This window comes from Ambystoma mexicanum, chromosome 9 (assembly GCF_040938575.1).
Source record: "Ambystoma mexicanum isolate Mex_15411 chromosome 9, UKY_AmexF1_1, whole genome shotgun sequence".
Lineage (NCBI taxonomy): Eukaryota > Metazoa > Chordata > Amphibia > Caudata > Ambystomatidae > Ambystoma > Ambystoma mexicanum.
Window position 1 is genome coordinate 1,486,924,136 of NC_090931.1, and position 23,017 is coordinate 1,486,947,152.

Genomic DNA, 23,017 nt, shown 5'->3' on the forward strand with positions numbered 1-23,017 from the left:
ATGATTAATGGTCTGATGTCGATAGAATGCACATGTCATAACCTATTATGCCCTATGCATGTAATAATAGTTATGATTAATGGTCTGATGTCGATAGAATGCACATGTCATAACCTATTATGCCATATGCATGTAATAATAGTTATGATTAATGGTCTGATGTCGATAGAATGCACATGTCATAACCTATTATGCCCTATGCATGTCATAATAGTTATGATTAATTGTCTGATGTCGATAGAATGCACATGTCATAACCTATTATGCCCTATGCATGTAATAATAGTTATGATTAATGGTCTGATGTCGATAGAATGCACATGTCATAACCTATTATGCCCTATGCATGTAATAATAGTTATGATTAATGGTCTGAAAGATATGTCGATAGAATGCACATGTCATAACCTATTATGCCCTATGCATGTAATAATAGTTATGATTAAAGGTCTGATGTCGATAGAATGCACATGTCATAACCTATTATGCCCTATGCATGTAATAATAGTTATGATTAATGGTCTGATGTCGATAGAATGCACATGTCATAACCTATTATGCCACCTATTATGCCCTATGCATGTAATAATAGTTATGATTAATGGTCTGATGTCGATAGAATGCACATGTCATAACCTATTATGCCCTATGCATGTAATAATAGTTATGATTAATGGTCTGAAAGATATGTCGATAGAATGCACATGTCCATAACCTATTATGCCCTATGCATGTAATAATAGTTATGATTAATGGTCTGAAAGATATGTCGATAGAATGCACATGTCATAACCTATTATGCCCTATGCATGTAATAATAGTTATGATTAATGGTCTGATGTCGATAGAATGCACATGTCATAACCTATTATGCCCTATGCATGTAATAATAGTTATGATAATGGTCTGAAAGATATGTCGATAGAATGCACATGTCATAACCTATTATGCCCTATGCATGTAATAATAGTTATGATTAATGGTCTGATGTCGATAGAATGAACATGTCATAACCTATTATGCCCTATGCATGTAATAATAGTTATGATTAATGGTCTGATGTCGATAGAATGCACATGTCATAACCTATTATGCCCTATGCATGTAATAATAGTTATGATTAATAGTCTGATGTCGATAGACTGCACATGTCATAACCTATTATGCCCTATGCATGTAATAATAGTTATGATTAATGGTCTGAAAGATATGTCGATAGAATGCACATGTCATAACCTATTATGCCCTATGCATGTAATAATAGTTATGATTAATGGTCTGATGTCGATAGAATGCACATGTCATAACTTATTATGCCCTATGCATGTAATAATAGTTATGATTAATGGTCTGATGTCGATAGAATGCACATGTCATAACCTATTATGCCACCTATTATGCCCTATGCATGTAATAATAGTTATGATTAATGGTCTGATGTCGATAGAATGCACATGTCATAACCTATTATGCCCTATGCATGTAATAATAGTTAGGATTAATGGTCTGATGTCGATAGAATGCACATGTCATAACCTATTATGCCCTATGCATGTAATAATAGTTATGATTAATGGTCTGATATCGATAGAATGCACATGTCATAACCTATTATGCCCTATGCATGTAATAATAGTTATGATTAATGGTCATATATGATTTTGTTGGGAATAATAATAATTGAAAACAAGCATAAGCATTTAACATTGACCTTTATTACTCTTCCTTGTACCAGAACAGGATTCCTTCTCTCCCACCTTTCCGTGTGGCATGTTTGGAAATTACTACTAAGAATATTTCGGGTGAATAGTCAGGACAGGGGCAGAAATGTCTTTTTTTTAATTGAAAGGGCTAATGCCATTCCTTGTTCCGGACTTGACAGGGTATTCCAGTCCTCAGACTGTAGAGATAGGGGCAAGAGGCAATCTTTGTTCATTAGGGATCCAAAGAATTGGGATGTAGCAGCACCATTCAGCAAGTGCCAATCACCCTATATGTAGCTAATGAGGAAACAAACCCATGAATCAGGCCAGTTACATTGCTTAAGTCACTCTGTCAGCACCTGTACTAAAAGAGGCAGAAACCTTCTGACTTGGTGGGAGATAGGACTGCGTTCCTGAGGAGAATTAGTAAAGAACTTGTGTTGTCTGAGCCAAGAAGGCCAAGTTGTGAGAGTAAAGGAAGGAGGCAAAGAACCTGAAGAGCTGCACCTGTGTTGGCTAAGCCCAGAGGAGTGAGAAAGGAGGATGGCTAAACTGGCACCTGAGACAAGAGACTGGCAACGTTTACAATGTCCTAATGCAGTGAGAGTCAAGACAGCTGGGGCAGGCTTTAAAACCAACGTTGGGGAAAATAAACCTTTCCCGTAAGTACACAATAGGGAGATCAAATACCTGCCAACTCTATCCACACCAAAACCCTGGGGGCAAGTGGGTCTCCATGAAGCACCTTTGCCGGTAATTGTTGTGAGGCTGCCGCCTCTTCCTGTGATCCAAGACCGAGATACAGATCGAGACCCTGTCAAGTGTCAGGGCCATGTCAAGCTCGCGAAAGGACCACAGCCAGGATAAATGACCGAGCCATGACAAGACAATGTCATTGTGAAAGAATTGCGCTGGGTGGCTTTTGAATCCCTGTGACTGTGAGTACCTAACTGAATACTGTCCTGGCTGGAAGCCCAGGGGTTGTGAAAGGAGATATTGGACTCTGGACATCCAGTCCTTTAAACTAGGCCCATTCGTTGAAATGTAATGAATTGTCATTCCAGCCACTGTTTTGCTTAGATGTTTATTTATTTATTTGCATTTATATAGCGCACACACAGGCCAGGGGCATCGAGGCGCTGTTACAAGATAACATTTTCGTTACAGTACATAGAGATGGGCTTGCTTTTTTGAATTGCTTACTCATCCTGTAGGCCATCCTGCAACCCCAACCAAGATCTGGACATGGCATAATCAAGTCGAGAGGACCACTGATTCAGGAGGTGATCTCCTATTAATCAGGATGTAGGTTCCATGGGTGGACAGTTCATTTGAGGTGGAAATTCTTGGGACTACCAAAGGCATGGCCAGAGGAGGACCATCCTCTTCTGTACTCAGGTTTTTGTATTACTTTGTTTCTTCTCCTTGAGCTCTAAAATATACCAGATAAGATCAAATCCATGCTTACCTGAGTGTTCTGCTAATCGAAAACAGTAGTTGGAGAATGTTGTCAACCTTCTGCTTTCTGGCCTATTGCTGGAGGACAGGCTTTGTCCTTTTTGACACCACTGAGAGTTTAATGAGTACAACACATGTTGAGGAATGTCATCTCAATTTGCACCAGTGCACCTGCTCACAGCCACCTTACATCAGGGTTGTGCAGAATTAGGAACTCAAGTCATCATTTTGTGATGTGTTCCTGTCTGGTTTTATGTTTGCTGCCTAACTCTTTGGTACCTTCAAATTTGACATAAAATGCATTAGGAGTTCTTTACAGACTGTACCGTGTTGGTGAGTCCCGGAGTCACTCTTTGAGGATCTCCCATGTCCAAATGTGCCCCCGTGTACAGCTTCTTCTACTATGGTATCTTCTGGGTCATTGTTGTATCAGGGTGGCTCTGCCGATACTTTACCCACGACACTGATGTGGCAATAGTCGGCGCCACTTCGTATCTGTTCAGGTTGATTATAATGGAGTCTTAATTGGCTTTATTTTTTCTCCTGCCCAGGTGTTTACCGAGCACCCACTTTTGAAATCATACCCCCCAAATCCAAAGCTCAGCAGGAACTCTAGTGTTGAGGCTGCAAGTTCTTCCAGCACGGACACCCGGATGCAACCGAACACAGCTCTCCTCTCGCTGATTCTCATGCTTGGAACCTTCTTCATTGCCTTCTTTATGCGCAAATTCAGGAACAGCCGCTTCCTTGGAGGGAAGGTAAGAAAATACTCTAAGGCAACAAAGTTCATACCTAGTCCTAACTACTGTGTATTTAAAAAAGGCTTAACTGAGATCTGTAGAATTGAAGAGGGGTGGGGGTGCATGCACTTATACTGACACAGGCCTAAACTGTCTTTACGGCTAGTGGTCACTTGAAGATATTGCTGGCTTCTTACTAATACATCCAAGAGCTACAGCTGAATTCGGCACTTTAGGAAAAGGTGGACTCTTCAAAAATCAATGTGTCCCAGTGAGTATGAAGAGCTAGAAAATAAATGTAACATTTAGATTGGTCACTGGAGGTTCAGCCTTGCAAAAATGTCTGGAAAACTATGAATGGCCTACACATGTTGACCCCATCAGATATTTTCCACTTTAAGACCAAGTATGGGGTAACAGAGCAAACTAGCACAGCAAGTGAGTATAGCCCTGTTCATAGGAGCTTTTGTCAAGTATCCCCTTAAGAATGGCCGGTTTTACAGAATATTTGTCTCCAGTGCACTGGTCAATAATTGATCGAAGTGCAAAAACCTATTAACATGTAAGTTGCAAGGTGCTTGCATGAACACGGCTTCTACCTATGAACCCTCAGCATCCTCTCCTCCACCTGGAACCATAGTGATGAAAGTCCGGGAGAATCCTAAGCATCCACCCGCTTCAATCTGCCTATGACTTCTTACCCCTTGCTTATCATTTGGCGTCTCCAACACTTGAGGGTCTTATTCACCCTATCTCTATCCTTGCCCTGCCATTCCTCTGCCTACCTATTTATGCACTCTACAGCAGCCCCTAGAGGCAAGAAGTGTGTTACATAAATTATGTAACTAATTAACGTGAAAAATGAAATAAAATAAATACAAATCCATATGGTTGTCCTTCAGAGCACAATAATGGCTCGAGTGAAATCAGCAATGATAACCTGGACATAATGGTCCTCATCCAAGATTAGCAACTGTAACCCAGTGTCTATTTTTAATATTGATCATAAAATATGATTAGCAAAGATTGCATCGGAAAGATATTTTTCAGCTGGAAGGTTATTATGCGGACAATGATGCCCACAGTAAATATTAGGAGGATTGTTTATCAAGCATCAAATACCAGCTACAGATAGGATTGGAAATACCTACCTACAGCCAAGATTAGGGATAATATCCCTCGTAATAATGACGCTATGTCTAATTGGAATGAATGAATATCAGGAAGTATTACCAATGATGACCTTAGGATTACAACAATAAACGCAAGCATGATGAGCATTAATGATCTTTGGGCAAGGTCCGCATTAATGACCCTACCAACCTGGTGTGACTATGTCCTGCTCAGAGAGCCTCAAGATTCGGCCTCTCGCCCCACACCTGTGCAGTGTAGTCATACCCTTCATTCCTGCAACCACTAATACACTCCTCGCCTGATAGATAGAGAGAAAGACATTGCTGAGAAAGGAGGGGTTTAGGGAGGCTCAAACATGGCTCCAGTCCAGAGAGTGAAGTATTGTACATAAGCCCTCATGCAATTGCACAACCCTGGGGGGCAAATATCAAAGGACAGTAATGAAAGAAGGTGGTTCTCACCCTCAGAATTGCCCTCAGAGATGCAGTGCTGGTGGATTAGGAGAAAAGACTGCCCACAGGCAGCGAGTACTGTGGATGCAGCATTTCATCTTTCAATTGGGGGAGATGCTGGTGCGCTTTGACCTGGGGTAGGACCTTCCTGCAGTCATTTCAGGTGCAAATAGTCACATTGTCTGAATAATGAGAATGCAAGGGTTGAACAGGTTCACAATGTACATCCTATGTACAATTGTTGTCCACAAACTAGGGTTGTAGATTTTCACAGATTCTGAATGTCGATGAAGTCAGTCTACCTCAAGTCAAACTACGTGAATACCATGTTAGTGTCGAGATAAAGCAGTAATAGATATGAGACCCCAGTGTGAGACCGTTGAATAACCTGGTGACCCTGAGAGATACCACTGTGAATAACCTCCTAACCCGAAATAACATATCTCTGAAGAGTCTTGTGGCCTTCAGGATGGGCTAGAGAACAGCTAATTCTCTACAATAACCTTGCAACCCATAAAATACACCTTTGAATAGCCCCAGACCTTTGAATAACCTTGTGAAAAAGATGGACACATGAATAACCTTCTGCTGAAAGGGTAGTCCTGGGAATAACTTTGCTATCTTAAGAATACACTTCTCATAAACATTCGAGTCCATACTTCAATAAATACATTTGGGATCCCAAGGATTGTCCTGTGAATGCACGTTTGACCTAGAGGGATGAATCTCGGATCAGGGGCGCACGGGACACCCCTGCCTACAGTGGCACAGGGGGGCTCATCTGTGGGGGCTTTCTATATTGGTCCCAATGTGTATCTATTTCTCTGGGTGGCTGGAATTGTTGTGTTATGTCACTTTAGAGTCTGAATATACTTGCAACCCAGATGGTAAACTTATGGGACATGTTGTGACCCTGAGGATGAAAAAGGGGGGAATGGAGAAGGCTGACTATGTTGTGGAGGAGGATGAGTAGAATGAGGAGCAGCAGAAGGAGCAGACGGCCCTTTCACAGAGAAAAGAGCTGCCAATAATAAAGTGAAATGTGTGGCTGGATCCCACTAGCATAATGACAAGGGATCGTCTTGAGAACAACATGATGACACTTAGGAGTGAACTGTGAGTAATCCTGTAGAAAGGCAGTGATCTGTTGACAGAAATAATCGATCTATTAAATAAGCTCATCACAGAGTATTTACTTGTTGACAACTTTGGGAAGTAGAGTATAGAACTGCAAATATACTGACAAGCTACACTTTTTCTTGTTTCCGCAGGCGAGGCGTATTATTGGGGACTTTGGCATCCCTATATCTATCCTGCTGATGGTACTGGTGGACTATGCAATCACAGACACGTATACGCAGGTATGAGGCTGTCACTGATGCCTACTAGGGAAATGTGTGTCCTGTCACAAGCAACATCCTCAGACTGAGACACTCAGTAAATCAGAGGGATTTTACACAAACTCGGAATTGTACATATCTGCAGGTAATTTAGTAACACAAAACCTCAATTACCATGCAAATCCTGAAAATCCAACACAGTCCATGCATTCTTAGTCATCTGCGTACCCACAAGCACCTCATGGATCCACAGTACTTGACACAGCCCCATGAAACACTTGTGTATAGGTGCGTTATAAATGCCATATCAAATCATGTAGCTCGTAAATTCTCTAAGTTGTACACTGCCCCAAGGCCAAAGAAGCTCAAAAACACAATGCCAGGGAATGCAGGAGCCCTCACACCCTTAAACAATTCCTCCGCTAAAGGGCCCACAGACATAACGTGAAGCACCTTGAACCAAAGAGTAAAGGATAGTTTCAGCCAAAAGCAGATGATGCATCAGAACACGGGGAGGTGGAACACAGTCCGATAAATTAAGTTGAAATACAGTCAGAAAATATAAGACAAACCACAGTCAGAAACCTTGAGCATGAAGAGTCAGAATTAGGAGCAGATGAAAAGCCAGAACTGGACAGCTGAAAAACAGTCAGAGCCGGGAACATGAGGACCGTTCATGCCCAGGAGCTAAAGACCCATCAATATACAAGAGATTAGGACCACTCACCACCATGGAATATAAGTAGACAAAAGCAAGGCATAGAAGAACAGTTAGAAAGCGAGAGAGGAGGGAAGGTCAGAATAAAAGGCCTAAGAAATGTCAGAATCAGGATATTAGGAGCAGCCAGAATCCCTGAGGACAGTTAGCATCTGGGAGATGAATAACAGTTAGAATCAGTGTGCTGAATAACAGTGAGAACGGTGAACAGAAGATCATTCCAAAAGATAGCATCTAGATCTGGAAAACTATAGATAGGATCCTGAGATTAGAACCTGGTAACACAATGCCTTACCAAAGGAATGACCCCAAATTCAGGGCACCACATAATCAAATGGGTCCAAGAACTGGAAGCAACAGTCAGAACGATCAATACACACCATTGGTAGGCATAAGTTATATCCAGCGAGTGTAGACAGAACAATTGTCCACATCAAGAAAGTCATCCAGCTCCATTCAGAACATTGAATTTGCTTTTCAGAACAGCCTTCATGACCAAGGACTATAGTCCCAGGAACAGGAAGCAGACATGAATTGCCCCCATGGGGCATAAAGGTGGTCTGAGCCAACAACAAGCAATATTATCTAGAATCAGACACATCAATCATGTATTGCAAGAATGGCCTTAACACCCTCATTAACACGCCATGCAAAGTGAGTCAGTGCATGTGCTGGTGCTGTAGGTCGAGCTCCTGAGGCGCGCTGACACTTGGTCTGATGCAGCAGGTCATTCTATCCAATCCTCTCACTCCAGTCCATGTTTTATGGGATTCCTCCACAGAAGCTGAACGTCCCCTCAGGTCTGTCAGTTACGTCACCACACAAGCGCGGCTGGTTCATCCCACCACTGGGCAGCAGTCGGCCATTCCCTATGTGGATGATGTTTGCTTCATCTGTCCCAGCCCTCCTGGTCTTCATCCTCATCTTCATGGAGACTCAGATCACAACGTGAGTATGAGCAGCAGGCAGAGCCTGACATGTGTGTGAGTTCAAATTAAATCCTAGACCCGCATGCACAGAACTTACTTTGCGGCTTTGTCTTGTCCTGTTTTGATCCTGTTTTGAACAACATTTTGCTGATGGTCTCACTGACTTTCTCAATCCAACCCTCAATATATTCCGATAGCTATCCTGATCATATCTTGAACCAAATGACGATGACATCTTCATTATGTGTTGACCATATTCTGATCATTATCTGATTCATATTCTGATCAAATCTATATTGTATCCTTATGATATTGTAAGCATATTTTATTTATTGCATTTTCTGAGGAATGCAGGATGTTTGGACCAGTTAGACTTTACAAAAGAACTTGACAGGAAACGGAGCAATCCTGGGCCAGGCACTGTACAATGGAGGATAGGTAGTGAGCAACTGAGAAGATGATGATGGATAATAGGTCGCAGAGAAACTGGGGACAGGACAGACACATCATGTAGAGCGGTTGGAGGGGAACTGAGTATATGTAGTGTAAGGAACTCATAGTGGCAACAGTAAAGACAGACACAAGCGATCACAGTTCAAGGGTGTTTATTAAACTGTATAGGCAGGTTGGAAAAATGCCTAATCTAAATCTAAATCTAAGATGGGAGCAAGCATCGAGCATCAAATAATAATAAGGCAGTCCTAGTGGCGTCTTGTCAAATAAAATGTCCTGTATTAAGAAAATCCTATTGCCAATCCCTACGCTAAATGCAAAAAGAAGTGTGGGATAATGTTCATAAGGAAGACGGAAGTGTTCACAAATCATAAGTCAGGATACGGTAGTCTGGGTCTCCCTTCCCCGCGTTTTAATCACGGGACAAGGTAGGATTCTGGAGCACGGGACAAGGTAGGATTCTGGAGCATGGGACAAGGTAGGATTCTGGAGCACAGCACAGAGCTTTCCCAGCACAAGCCAACAGTTCCGCTCTCAGCAATCAAGACCTTCGGTGGTTAAGTCTCTTTTCTACAAACAGTCTCTTGCCTCCGAGGACCTGATATGTTTCAAAATAATAAACAAAAAGTTCCTTTCTGCTTGTACGATGGGTGATGCCTTTTCTCCCATGGGTTCCCCTCTTCCAGGCTCAGACCCTTCTCGAATGTTAGCTTCCCTCCATCGGGTTCATTACTGCTTTCAACACAATTTCATCTGTGACATTCACAAATTTGAATGTCTTTTTAAACAGTTCAATGTGGACATCCCTCCTTTGGGTTCACTCTTGCCAACTTTGTCAATCGCACATTTTTTCAATCAGTTCTTGCGATGCAGGTTTCACTTCCCTTAGCTTCACAACCATCTGTCGGTCAAACACTTTCGGCTGTACAGAGGATTTTACTGGGCCCCTGTATGACCACTTTCACCCCTTTCTCACCTTTCCCAAGGCCTTCTGGTAATGGTAGTTTCAACAATCAGGTAATCGCCCAGAGTCTCCTGAGTGAGCACCCACGTGGTGCCTGACTCCTCTGTTGCTGGTTTTCCCCCTTCTGGTATCACTAGTTCTTTGTACTTTTTAACAGGTCAGTTAGCCGTTTGCTATTTTCGTTCAACACAGTTCGGTTTCTTATCAGCTCTCCTCTTGACTCACCGGCTGTGATGAACCACTTGGCTTTTTTTCTCTCCAGAGTCAAGGTTGGTACCACAGAGATGAGCATCTCTCCAGGGCTTGTTATTAGCGGAGGAGGGCCCTGTGTGCCATTGACATCTGCTGCAACAAACACTGGCAATTGTTCACGGTATTACTATTCCTTCTGCAGAGGTTTCACAGGCCTTGGTCGGAAAGGGCAAGACCGCTTCTTTCCTTGTAGCCCTCTCGGTTTGCGCCATCTTTCTCCTCCTCTTGAACTGCTGTGCTGAGTTAGCTCTTTCATTGTGCATCCAGCCTTGCTCGTATTGTGCTTTCGTGCTCCACCTTTTATCCCAGCGCGGAATGGAAAGGGCCAAAAGGTGTGTGCGGTTCTGGTCATTTGCCTGTCCCTTGTGTTGGGACATGTTAGGTAAATGGCTCAGGTTTTAGTCCATCGTCCTTCGTGATACACAAAAGTGTTTGCGTCGGAAAAGGGGGGGAGGGTAGCGTGTTTGAGTATCCCATGTGGTAGGTTGGGGAGAAGGTGTTATAAGAGGGGGGATACTGTGTCTCACCCGTTGATGTCCCACTTCCACTCCCCGAGGACCCCCCATCCAGGTGATCCTCCCTCACTGGTCCACCCCAGGAACTGGATCCAATAGCGATGGCTGTGTCCTGGCCAGCTGGATGACAGACCCCCAGGGACTAGTCAGGGAGACACCTTCAGGTTTCTCACAGTAGGAAACAGGACAATACTAAATGAGGCACCGTGTAATTCAGGAAAGGTAGGGAACAATTGAGAAATTATTGTTAATAAGTGGCAATGAAACTGGGACAAGAGAGGCACATCATGTAGAGGGGATGGTGGGAACTGACTATACGTAGGAAATGTAGCAATCCTGAGGCAGGTGCCGTGTAATGGAGCAAAGGTAGTGAGCCATTGAGAAGGTGAAGGGCTATAGGTGGTAGAGAAACTGGGAACAACGCAGGCACGTCACGTAGAGGGGTAGGGCTGAACTGACTATATGTAGGGAATGGGGCAATCCTGGGTCATGCACTGTACAATGGGGGGAAAGTAGTGAGCCATTGGGAAGACGATGAAGGGTAATAGGTGGTACAAAAACTGGGGTCAAGACAGACACATCATGTAGAGGGGTTGGAGGGAACGTAGTTTATGTAGGAAACAGGGCAGATCTGAGTCAGGCGCCATATACAGGGGGAAAGGTAGTGAGTAACTGAGAAGATGATGATGGGTAATATGTGAGTCAGACATATTCTGATCATGTCCTAATTGTATCCTGACCTTGCATGTCGGCTCACTAGTTGCCTGCTGGGGGGGGGGAGGGGCTGACATGGGTCTGTACTCCCTGTGATGCTGTCTGTGCCGTTTCTTTAGCTCTAGCTGCTTTGCCTGCTCTTCATTCTCTGTACGTGTGTTGCAGGGTGTAAATCAGGGCTTTGCAGGTGTCGCAGCAGGTCCTTGACTGTCTTATTGAACCCACATCAGTTTGGTCCTGAGGAAGGTATTATAGATTGTGTCTGCCAAGCACATTAGTGGCAAGTGTGGCTAAGTGTTTCACAGTCCAGACGTGAAATCCACTCTTGAGTGTGATTACTTTGGGCTGCTAACTCAGTGTTCATTTCTTATGGCTGAACCGCTATATCAACCGGGTGCTGCGCATAAGCAGCAAGTGTGGCTAAGTGTATCGCAGCCTGGCAGGGGAATCAGCTCTTGCATTGGATTACTTTGGGCTGCTAACTTGGTACCCATTGCTTCTGGCTGAACCGCTATACCACCCGGAGTGATGCGCGTAGCGCGAGCGCACTAGTGGCTAGTGTGGCTAAGTGTATCGCAGTCTGGCCGTCTAACGGACTGCAGATTATTTTTGTGGAGGAGGCCAAACTGAGGAATGATGCTAAATCTGCATTGCACCTTTGACCTTACAGCTTTGGTCCAATAAGAAGTATGGACCTATTGTAATCCTTATTGTGGCCCGTGTACTGTATTTGATGTACAGCAAGAACTACTGTAACTGCTCCACTTGATATGCCATCTAAACACAAAAAGGCCTGTACAATCTCCTTAGCAGAAAGACAGCTGTGACTTCAGAGGCTGGAAGCTCTGGTGTAACTACAACGACAGCATTGTCTGAGGACTCACAATCCGACCTCACAATAAAAAGTCACTCGAAAAGGGCAGTCACACAAATGTCACAACTGTACCTCCTGCTGAACTGGCCATGTTAATGGATTCTAACACCTCAAAGATGTCACCTATTGATAACAATTGACTAGTGAATGTGTTTTATTCACTGCAAAATGAAATTACCAACTTAGCGATTGAAGGCTCTGCTCGCGACTCTCTACATCAGGAGATAAATATTACGTTCGGATGGCATCATTCTAAAAAAAAACTAACGGCTACTCCAGAACTAGTTCATGAACCAGGAAGTCAGGCGAGCCTTGGTTCGTCCATTTGCAAAATAATCAATGGTGACCTCTACTCTAGAAACCTTCCAGGAAAGGAATTTTAGGTGTGTTGTCGCTAACGGTTCAAACGGCACTCTCATGAGTCCCACCAGTACAATAGTGCGACTCCATTATGGTGGAAAACTTTTCACTGGGGCAAAAGTTCTGAATAGCCCTCTGAGGAAATGTTTGACCAGTTGATCACTGAAAAGTGGCGTTGTCCCCCTTTTCCTGGTGTATTGGGAGATGACCGCCAGATGTACTTTTATCGAGGTGTGAGAGAATCCTCCTTGAGCTAACGATAGGTGGTAAGGTAGCATCGTTTCTGGGCTCGTTAAAAATGGTTGAACGTTTTCCTTCCCTGTGCACCAGGCACAGAATCTCTTCCACTTGCTTTGAGAGGAACGATTTGTAGTGGGGGCTCATGCTAAGGTTAGGATGTCCACACATTCCTGTGACAAATTTAGGTGCCCAAATTCCACGAAGTAAGGAGCCACGCAATCGATTTTAGTGACCCTGGGTTGTGATGCAGCATTTTTCCATTGCTTTACGATATTATGTCGGCTTAATTGCATAGAGGAATCTGCTGGCCCTTGGACATGTGAATAAGGTCAGAGTACCATGTTTGCCTCAGCCAGTTTGGGGCTATGAGTACCACCATGCACGGATATGTTTAAGTCATTTGGATCACTTTACAGATAATTGGAAAAGGATAGAGGGCATAGATGAAGAGGTCGGTACACAGGAACAAAAAGGCGTTCCCCATCGACCCCCGTTGTTGTGTTCTGCTGGCAAAGCGTGCACATTTGGCATTCTGCTTTGTCGTGAATAGATTGACTTCCGGATGACCCCATTGAGTGGATATGCGTTGGATCTGGTTGTCATATAGCTCCCACTGGCTGGTGGACCTGCTGAGGCTGTCTGCCATCTCGTTGTTTATTCCCTTCAAGTGAAACACTTGGAGAGTTATCCCGTTGGCGATGGACCAATGCAAATATTTTGTGCTTCCTGGGAGAGGGTTGGAGACCTTGTCTCCCCTTGCTTCCTGAGGTAGTACATGGTTCTGGTGTGGTTGGTTACTACCCAAACCGTAGAGTGTTGTAGTATTGGTTGAAACTATTTCAAGGCCCAGCCCACTGCCCTGAGTTCCAGTACATGTATGTGTAATCTGGCCTCCTCTGTTGTCCATTTTCCTTTTATGTGGAGAGAGCCCACATGCGCACCCCAGCCGGACAGCGAGGCATCCGTCACCAACGTATTGTGGAATGGTGTTTTGAAACAGACATCCTATGCTGATGTGGTCTGATTTTGTCCACCACTGTAGTTGGTGGCTTAGTTGTGGTGTAATCTGTAGCTTGTCGTCCCATGACCCTGGGACTTGGGACCATCTGCTGGTGAGGAATTCTCGCAGCGGAGGCATGTTCAGTCTGCAGTGCGGTATGAGGGCAATGCAGGAGGCCATAGTCCCTAGGAGACGCATGCATTTCCTGACTGATAGCCACTTTTCTGGTTTTAACAGAGGAATCATTGCCTTCAGAGTTTCTATTCTGTGTCGCGAGGGGGGAACTAGGGCTTTGTGTGTTGCAGTGTGGCCCCAGAAACACCAGGCTCTTAGATGGCTATAGAGATGATTTTCCAAAGTTTATTTCAAATCCCAATTGTTGCAGTAAGAGCTTTGTCTGTGCAATGGATGGTGAGCGTCTCCCCGTTTTTTGCTTCCACTAGCCAGTCATCTAGATATGGATAGACGTGATGGCCCTTTTTTCTGAGGGCTGCAGTGACTGGTGCTAGGCATTTGATCAATGTTTGCAGCGCTGCTTTTCACCCGAATGGGAACACTTTGAATTGAGAGTGTTGACCTGCTACCATGAAGCGTAGATACTGTCAATGTTTCCAGTGCACCGGGATGTGGAAGTGCGCGTCTTTTAGGTCCAAAGACACCAGAAAGTTGTGCAGTTGTACCACCCGTGTAACCTGTTGCAGATTGACCATTTTGAACCGCTGCTTTTTGATTAATTCGTTTAGCACAGATCTAGTATCAGGCATCACGTTTTGTCCGGTTTCTGCACCACAAAGTATTGAGAGTAAACACCCGTTCCTGTTTGTTGTTTGGTACTTTTTCTATGGCATTTGTTCTTAATATTGGTTTTATTTCTTGTTTGAGCACCTTTAGATGGGCAGCAGAGGTTTTAAGCCGTGGGATGTTTGGTGGTTGGTTGGTGAAGTCTAGCAGGTGGCCTGATTCGACTACTTGCAATGCCCAATTATGTGTGTTGTTATTTGTCACCACTGATGTAAATGGTGCGCCACTTTCCCCCCACGGGTGCTGTCCCTGCTGCGCATCAGGCCTTAGGTTTTGCTCTACAACTCTGGGAGTCTGAAGATCCTTGCCTCTGCTGTTGCTGCCTGTATTCTCTTGGTCTGTGATAGCCTTGGGTTGATCTCTTGTATCCCTGTGAATAGTATGAGGTTTTCCAGTACTGCCTGGAGTCTCTGGCATTTCCTGATGAGGTTGATCTTTCCGCTGCTCCCGGAAATGTACAAAAATAACATTTTGTTTGTAAGGTGTTGAGAGAACAGACCGTGTCCGTGTCCGTTTTAATCGCCTCCAGTGCCTCATCGATTTTGGGCCCAAACAGACTATCGCCTTGGAAAGAAATGTCCAGCACATTTTGCTGTCATAAGGTCTACAATCTGTGCAATGGAGCCATCCTTGCCTTTTGAGAACTACCCCGTTATTAATTTATTTAAAACCAGTCTTGGATAGGTCAACTGCGATGTTGATTATGGTTCGCAGCCGCCTCTCCTTCCTTCAAGATGGCAACTGCTTTGGCGTGCTTCTGTTCTGACAAGTGCTCCAGAATGGGCACTAATCTATTCCACATTTCGCAGTCATACCTGGACATGATGGTTAGCGCGTTGGCTGCTTTAACTGTGGTGGCCCCCACCGTAAGTACCTTCTTTCCCAGAGCATCCATCTTCCGGCTTTCTATTTCTGGTGGCACAGTACATTTATATGATTGAGTGTGCGACTTCCTGCTGGCTGCCGCAGAGACAACCAACTCCGGGGAAGGCTGCGATGTACGACACTTGGGAGTGCTTTCTGGTGCCTTAAACTTTTTGCCAGCCTGCCTTTAAACGCTGGTTGTGTAAAACGGTGTCTCATGGTACAGAGCCCCTCCTCCCACACGTGGGCGAGGACTGGAATTGCCACCACTGATGTTCTTCTTTTTTTCCTATGATGAGGGAATGAGGCCAAACTCCTGACAAGCTTTTGTAATGAGTGAGTGGAATGCCCTTATCTCGTCTGGCGGTGATGATTATGGGGCTTCCTCCGGCTGGTCATCCAACTGATCATCGTCTGTGTCCCACTGGTTGTCCTCCTGTTGTGGCGATGTAGTGCTGGATGCTGTGTCTTGTGGGCCCTGATCTGTGCCCGTATCTGTTAGCACCACTTCCTCTTGTTTGGTGCAGAGCCTGTTCCCCTGGGTGCTCCTTGCCTTTTAGTGTTGGGATGATAACGGGAGAGTGATCTCTCCTTGTGTTTTTGTTTCTTGTCTGCTTTTTTGAAGGGGAGGGACGGTCATATGTGGCTGGTGTCAGAGGTTTACAAATGCCAATGGATCTATGGGTGGACCCTCTGGTGTTCCTAGGCGCCTTTGTGGTGCTACAGGTGGTTGTGTAGTCCATGGGTCCTGTAGTCAAGCCGGAGGTCTAATGTCCAGTTGAGTCAACAAATTCTGAAGTGTGGACAGAACCTGCAATGAAAGAAGAGATTGCAGAGTTTGCTGGGGTTCTTGTGATTGTGCCATGCTAATATCCCTTAGTTCCCTGGGGCTATGTCGTGGATGCTGTGGGAGAAGTGGCGATCTTAATCGCGGAGGTGGTTGAAAGAGCCTTCCCATGGTTTTGGGCTCGTCGGAGTTGGAGAACACTGGAGATGTTTTGTGTTGTGCTTCAAACTCGGCATCCACTTTGTACTGCAGGATGTCTTTGGCCATGACCTGTGAGTATGTGATTGGAGAGACTGGCACAGGGATTGGATGGTGCTGGATTGTTTCTTGCACCCCTGATTGGTTCAATTTTGCCTGTGGAAGTTGTGCGGGTTCAGCATTTGCTCCTGCCTGCGCTCTTCTTTTTCCACGGTTGATATGTCTTTTGCCATCTTCGGTACTATTTTCCCTGTAGACAGTTGTTTCTTGTCCCCAGCTGGTGGACGGGGTTTGTCTGTCGACGAGCGGTCTCTGTCCATCGATGAGCAGTACTTGTCTGTCGACAAGCGGTTCCTGTCTGTCAACGAGTGTTTTTTGTCAATTGAGGAGTGTTTTGTTGACGAGTGCTTTTCCGTTGTCGAGCATGTCAATGGGTGAGACCCCTTTTCGGCGTGCTTTGTTGGCCATTCAGTCATCGACCATTCTTCCGTGGGCAGACCCCATTTCAGAGTTTTCAACGAGGATATTGGCTGTCCCGCCACCTCCTCTACTGATGACAACGAGGCCTGTCCTTTAACAGTGATTCATTTTATCACTAATTTAGGCCGTTTTGCTGGCCTTTCTTGAGATTTGGCCTTTTTTGACCGAGATACCCTTTTTTCTGGGCATCTTGGGACTGCCTTCCTCTGAAGGAAGGTGATGGCCTTCATTCAGCCAGCATAACAGGCGTCTCTTTCTGTCTTTCAGCATTTTAGAGCGGACGGTTTTACATATTTCACACCCTTCAGCAGAGTGGTGTGGGTGTGGATGTAGGCAATGAATACATTCTTCGTACATTTATTAGGCCACAGTTAGAGCAGGCTCTAAAAAGGGACCTACTTCTCTCCATATTCACTGCACCCGCTTTTCACTTATCTGACAGAAAAAGGTGAAGCTCCTGAAGATAGGTTTTGATGTTTTTGTAAAGATGTGGCAATTTCTCTCTGGATAATCACACAAGGACTCCTTCCAGCATGACGAGCAGTTAGAATCTGAAGCGAGACTGCAGGGTAGGAGCTACATACTCGACGTCCCATTGGCGGGGACCAAAAGCACCCAAAAGGAGGACAGTGGGATACAAAATAAACACCTAAAGTGTTCTTTATTTACTATTGTAAGACGTTAACCAAGGATTCCCAGCCTCACAACGGGGAATTGTGATAGCATGGGAATCTATGAAAGATCCAATGCTGGAGAAATTAAAGAATAGGTATGATAACTGGGCAAAACATAGAATTTCAGTAAAAAAGAACCAATGGCTAGGCAATCCCAAAATAAATTGGCAAAAAGGGTAAAAGGCACCAACTCTGGCCTGATTGCTAACCCAATTAGTGAAGATCAATGGGTTAAACATATTGGGTCTCATTACAGGTCGGCCGGTCCGGAATTAACAGTGGCGGTGAACCCGCCGCCACTGTTAATTCCGGAACGCCTGATCCCGAGTCCTGCAGGCGGGAGGTGATCTTCCCGCCAGGTCTGACCTGGCGGGTTGAACGCCTCCCGCCTGCAGGTGGACGTGGAAACACCGGCACCATCACGAGATGGTGCTGGTGTTTCCACTTCCCCATTCCCATTGAGTCCAATGGGACTCAATGGGAATGGGGATTTACCGAATTCCGCATCCGGAATTCCCGGGACACCAGGGCTGTAATGCCCTGGTAATTCTGGGAGTCACGGAGGCGGAAAGGTAATACGAGTCTGACGGTAACCAGGCAGTTTTACCGCCGCGGTTACCGCCGGACTCGTAGTGAGGCCCATTGAGTCTGAATATGGTAAGTTAAATTACAACAAAGGTTGGTTTATTGAGCATGAGTGCGTTACTAAGTGTCTTGACAAAGAGAGTATTCTGCAAGCCATACATATATTAAAACAAAATCTAGAGCCCCCGATCTCAATGGACTCATCAATGCAGTTTCAAAGAGGAATCCAGAGACTTGGGCAGGAATTTTGGTTGAATTGTTTAACCAAATAATGATGGAAGGAACAATACAGGATACTTGGAGGAAAGTTTTCCTGATACCAGTGTACAAAAAGGATTCTTGACTTAATCCTATGAATTATAGATCACTTACATTTCTTGTTGTTCCTAGTAAAGTCTTCACATCGTTGTATTAAAACAAATTCAATGTTGGGTAGATAAAGGAAATGTATTGAAAAGATTCCACACCGGTTTGCCACTATACGCAATTTATTGACCCTAAATTCTGCGGTTATGGGTAGAATTCATCAAAATCTGCCTTTCTATGCTTTATTCATCCATTTTACGGCATCATATACCCCGATTGGGCTAATTGAGCAAGCCAGTTCCCATCTACGGTATGATATTATGACCAGCAGAATTATATATGAACTGATAGAAAGTAAACACTGGAAGGTGCTTTCATTAGTAGCAATGATAAAAAACAATGCCCTAAAGAGAGCAGGGTATAGTCTGAAGGGTATATTATTAACTTACGAGCCAATCCAATCAATAACTTTATTCGGCCAAAAAGGCCATCAAAGTGCATCCTGACATATACATTGGCTAAAAATACAAAAACAAATTCCATCAAAATATCAAAACAAAAACAAAAGAAAAAAACAAGTATAAATGACCAGCCCAAATCAGGATTACATGCAACCAAAAGATTCATTGTCATTTACATTTAACCCACTTCCTCATTAGCCCATAGGGATTAGGTTCGGGCCGGTAAGAGGGGTTTTAACTGAGGGATAACCCCAGCGGCCAGCAACAGTTTGTAGAGGACGGGAACTTGACGAGATCCCACCCTGTGTCACCCCATTAACCCGCCCAGTTCTTTCCAAGATCCCCTTGCCCACTCTGCGATCCCAGAGGACCAACTTCACCATGTCATGGGAGTTCGAGCCCTTGTCACGGATTCTAGAGCATCCCACCATAGATTCTCTGGTAACAAACGTAAAACCTCTCACTGACCGCAACCAATGCAGGCACTTATTCAGTAAAGCGTCTCTGGGTTCAGGCTTGGACTCTAGGAGTTTTGGTACCCTGTGCAAAAAGATTGTGACTGGGGCGGGCCGGGCCCACCCCCACCCCTAGAGTGTTGCCCTGATATGTTCCCTTTGTAGTGCCACATGTGTTGGCCTGAGGTAGTTGAATCTTGGCCTACTAGAGGAAGTTGTGAATCTTGCTTCACAATTGAGGAAAACAATGGCTTGTCAGGAAGTGCAGTAATACAGTTCCGGGGCTTGTTTCTAGTATCCACAGTAGCTGGTGTAGAGGACAGTCTGTTGTGAGCCCTACGGTGAGGCGGGGCATACACATCTGAGGGTGAGTTCATGGAGTCCTGATCCTTAGGGTGCCCGGGAGAGGGTTTAGTGGACCTTTGGCCATTTGGGGAAAAGTGACAGCATCCTCCTGTGCCCTTTTGCCTTTCGGAGTAGGTTCTTAATAGCTGTCAGTTCGGCCAGCACCTCAGTGAGCACCAAGTTGCACCTCCCCAAGGAGCAGATATCATCAGTTTGCCAGACGGGGCTGGGCTCTGCTGCCCGACATGTGGGATGATGAGCTCTGAGTGGAGACAGACAGAGAAAGGAGTTTCCCCCAGGGCTGATAGAGGGGAATTTCTGCCTCCAAAAACATATTGAAGAGCCCTGGGCCCTCAAAACGTGAGAGCAGAATTAGCAACACCAGACGCGCCGACCTCTATACCCATGTGGGAAGGGACTTGAGTGCTTATGTGGTGATCGGCCAGTGTATCAGGAGTCAGTGGAGGATCGGGGGCCACAGTGTGGGTCTCTGAGGTAGCATCGGATCGTTGGGTGCCTCCCTCCAGGCTCTCCAGAGGCAAAATCCACAACACTGTGGCTAATGATTTGCAAGTCCACGGCAGACAGAGTCCAGCAGCAAATTCAAAATGGGAACAGCCAAAGGATCAGCCACAGGCTTAGGGGGGTCAGAGGTATGGTCTTGTGAGTCAACAGGAAGGATAAGGTGTGGGGGGGAGTCCAGCATTACCCCTTTTCTTGACACCGTCAGGCCCAGTGGGTGTATTTACAGTTCAGGCTATTTTTACCTACTTCAGTAGTCCGGATTGGCGGCATTGCCTCTTCATGGACAGTACCTTACGCTGAGATTTTGGGACAAGGGGGACTTGTGCATCCACAATAGCAGGGCAAAACAGGAATGGAGGCAGGGGAGAGTCAAGGGGAGACTCCATGTTAGCAATTGTCATTTCCTCAACCAGATGTGACAAGGAGAAAGAAGGAAGATCAGTGCAGCAATGAAAATCGAGCTAAGGCTTGGGGGGCCCACCTCATTAAGTGCCAGTTCTCTCACCTCTGACTTCATTACTTGTCCAGAAGGAGCCTCTCGCTTCTGCGCCGAACACCTGCAGCGTCAAACACTGCGCCCTTGCCCTGCTGTGGGCTTCACCGCTGCGGGGTCGGAGCCGGTGCTTTGAATCCAAGGGGGCGGGGCTTCCCACCACCGACAGCAAAGACAGACCCAGGAAGTGTCCCAGGAAGCAGGCAAACACCACGCCATTGCCCCACCGTGGGCTTCACAGCTGCGTGGTTGGGGCCAGTGCTTTGAATCGATGGGGGTGGGGCCTCCCACCACCGACAGCAAAGACAGACCCAGGAAGGGTCCCAGGAAGCAGGCAAACACAGCGCCCTTGCCCCCCCACAAGCAGGACCTTATGACGATTATATTGTATGAGCTATGACAGCTCGGTGTGTTTTTGTTGGACTTGCTTGGCGCAGCTATTAAATGCAATAAAGGCAAATCACTACTAGAGTTTAAAACTTTTAATTACACATTTTATCAAGAGATAGAATGGAATACCTTATGTTATGAAAGATATGCCCATCTGAAACAGGACTTTAGGATTAAAGCCAAGGAATGGGACTGGTATTAAGACCAAGAGCAGGTTTCCCATCTAAAAGGTTTTTGCACCTATTTGAGATTAAGTTTGGATTTGTTGATACCACAACGCTACCTGGTGCAATTCCCATCTTCCCATTTTAAGAGGTTTTTACTGTTACTAAGATTGAATCGGATACCTGCGTTGGCTGTGTGTGGGCGCAGGTATGGCATAGAGATAGCCTATCGATATTTTAGATTGTGTAAATTGACATGCATGACTGAGTGTAATAGACATGTTTTGACAAGTTGCAAGATCGATTAAAATGGTATATCTAGAGAAATCTGTACATAATTTTGAGCATATCAAAACAGAACACTTTTGGAAACGCTGCTTTAGCAGGTTTACAAATATCATTACTCCAAATGCGCTAGGTACGTTATGGATGGAAATTGAAGAGAAATTGAAGGGCATCAGTGTTTATAATAATTGCAAAGAATTGTGATTTTAACTTAAATAATTACTTGGACTACGTCAGAAAACTATCAGTTTATGGGGGTTAGTTGACAGTTGATTTAATTGAATAATTACATCAATGGGATTTAATTAATTTGTGTGACTTTTTAATATGCAAAATGTATTAAGATATGATCTGAATTATTTATTTGATTTATTTTAGTATGATGTGTGAAGTTTATAAAATGTAGCATGCAAATAAAAATGTATAAAAATATCATCATCATATTGCGATCATATCTGGATTATATCCTGATCATATTGTGGCCATCCTTATCCATACTCTGCTCATATCATAACCATCCTTCTCCATTTTCTGAGCATCCTTATCCATACTCTGCTCATATCATAACCATCCTTCTCCATTTTCTGAGCATCCTTATTCAAACTCTGCTTATATCCTGACCATTGTGATAGATGGCCTTAATGAATCACAAAGTCATGCTCCTATTTCCAGGGTTTTTATTTTAGCACATAGAGAAAGGCTATGATGTGTATCTCAACTCCCCTGGGATTCCCACCGTAGCCCAAGCTCGTTTCTACAGATAGGAAGCCCCTACTGGCTGTTCGCTAAATTGCTCTAAGGGGATGTCGGTTTCCCTCAGGGATCTACAACCTATTTCTACACTACCACAGATGTAAACGCTAGAGGGTGGAGTATGTGTGCCTCCTGATCTTAATCACTATCACCCCCTTCTCTTTACTACTCTACCCCTCCCCCTAGTCTCCTCTGTCCTGCCAGCTCCGCCTATCTTCTCTTCCCCACAACTCTCTACCTTCTCTACACTTCTACAAGTCTTCCTTCTTTTCTCATATCACAACTATTCACGCAACACAGGGATATGGTGCCCTGTTCACTCCTTTCCTATTCTCTCAAATAACTGAGGGATATGGTGCCCTGCTCACCCCTTCGCTATGTAAGGGATATGGTGCCCTGCTTACCCGTTCATAATACAAGAAACTCAGGGATATGGTGCCCTGCTCACCCCTTCCCTATTCTCTCAAGTAACTGAGGGATATGGTGCCCTACTCACCCGTATATAATAAAAGAAACTCAGGGATATGGTGCCCTGCTCATCCCTGTGATATTCAGGAAACCCAGGGATATGGTGCCCTGCTAATCCCCTCACAATAACAGGAACC

The 23,017-nt window shown here is 44.9% G+C and overlaps 1 protein-coding gene across 2 annotated transcripts in view; it reads left to right on the forward strand.

Annotated features, from left to right (window-relative positions):
* The window catches only part of SLC4A3 (solute carrier family 4 member 3), a 660,038-nt gene that overhangs the window by 551,362 nt on the left and 85,659 nt on the right, over positions 1 to 23,017 (forward strand). For both annotated transcript variants that reach the window (XM_069616955.1, XM_069616956.1), the window contains 3 exons: positions 3,713 to 3,919; positions 6,759 to 6,848; positions 8,327 to 8,493. In XM_069616955.1, coding sequence (XP_069473056.1) covers positions 3,713 to 3,919; positions 6,759 to 6,848; positions 8,327 to 8,493 — 464 coding nt within the window. The remainder of the gene's footprint in view (positions 1 to 3,712; positions 3,920 to 6,758; positions 6,849 to 8,326; positions 8,494 to 23,017) is intronic.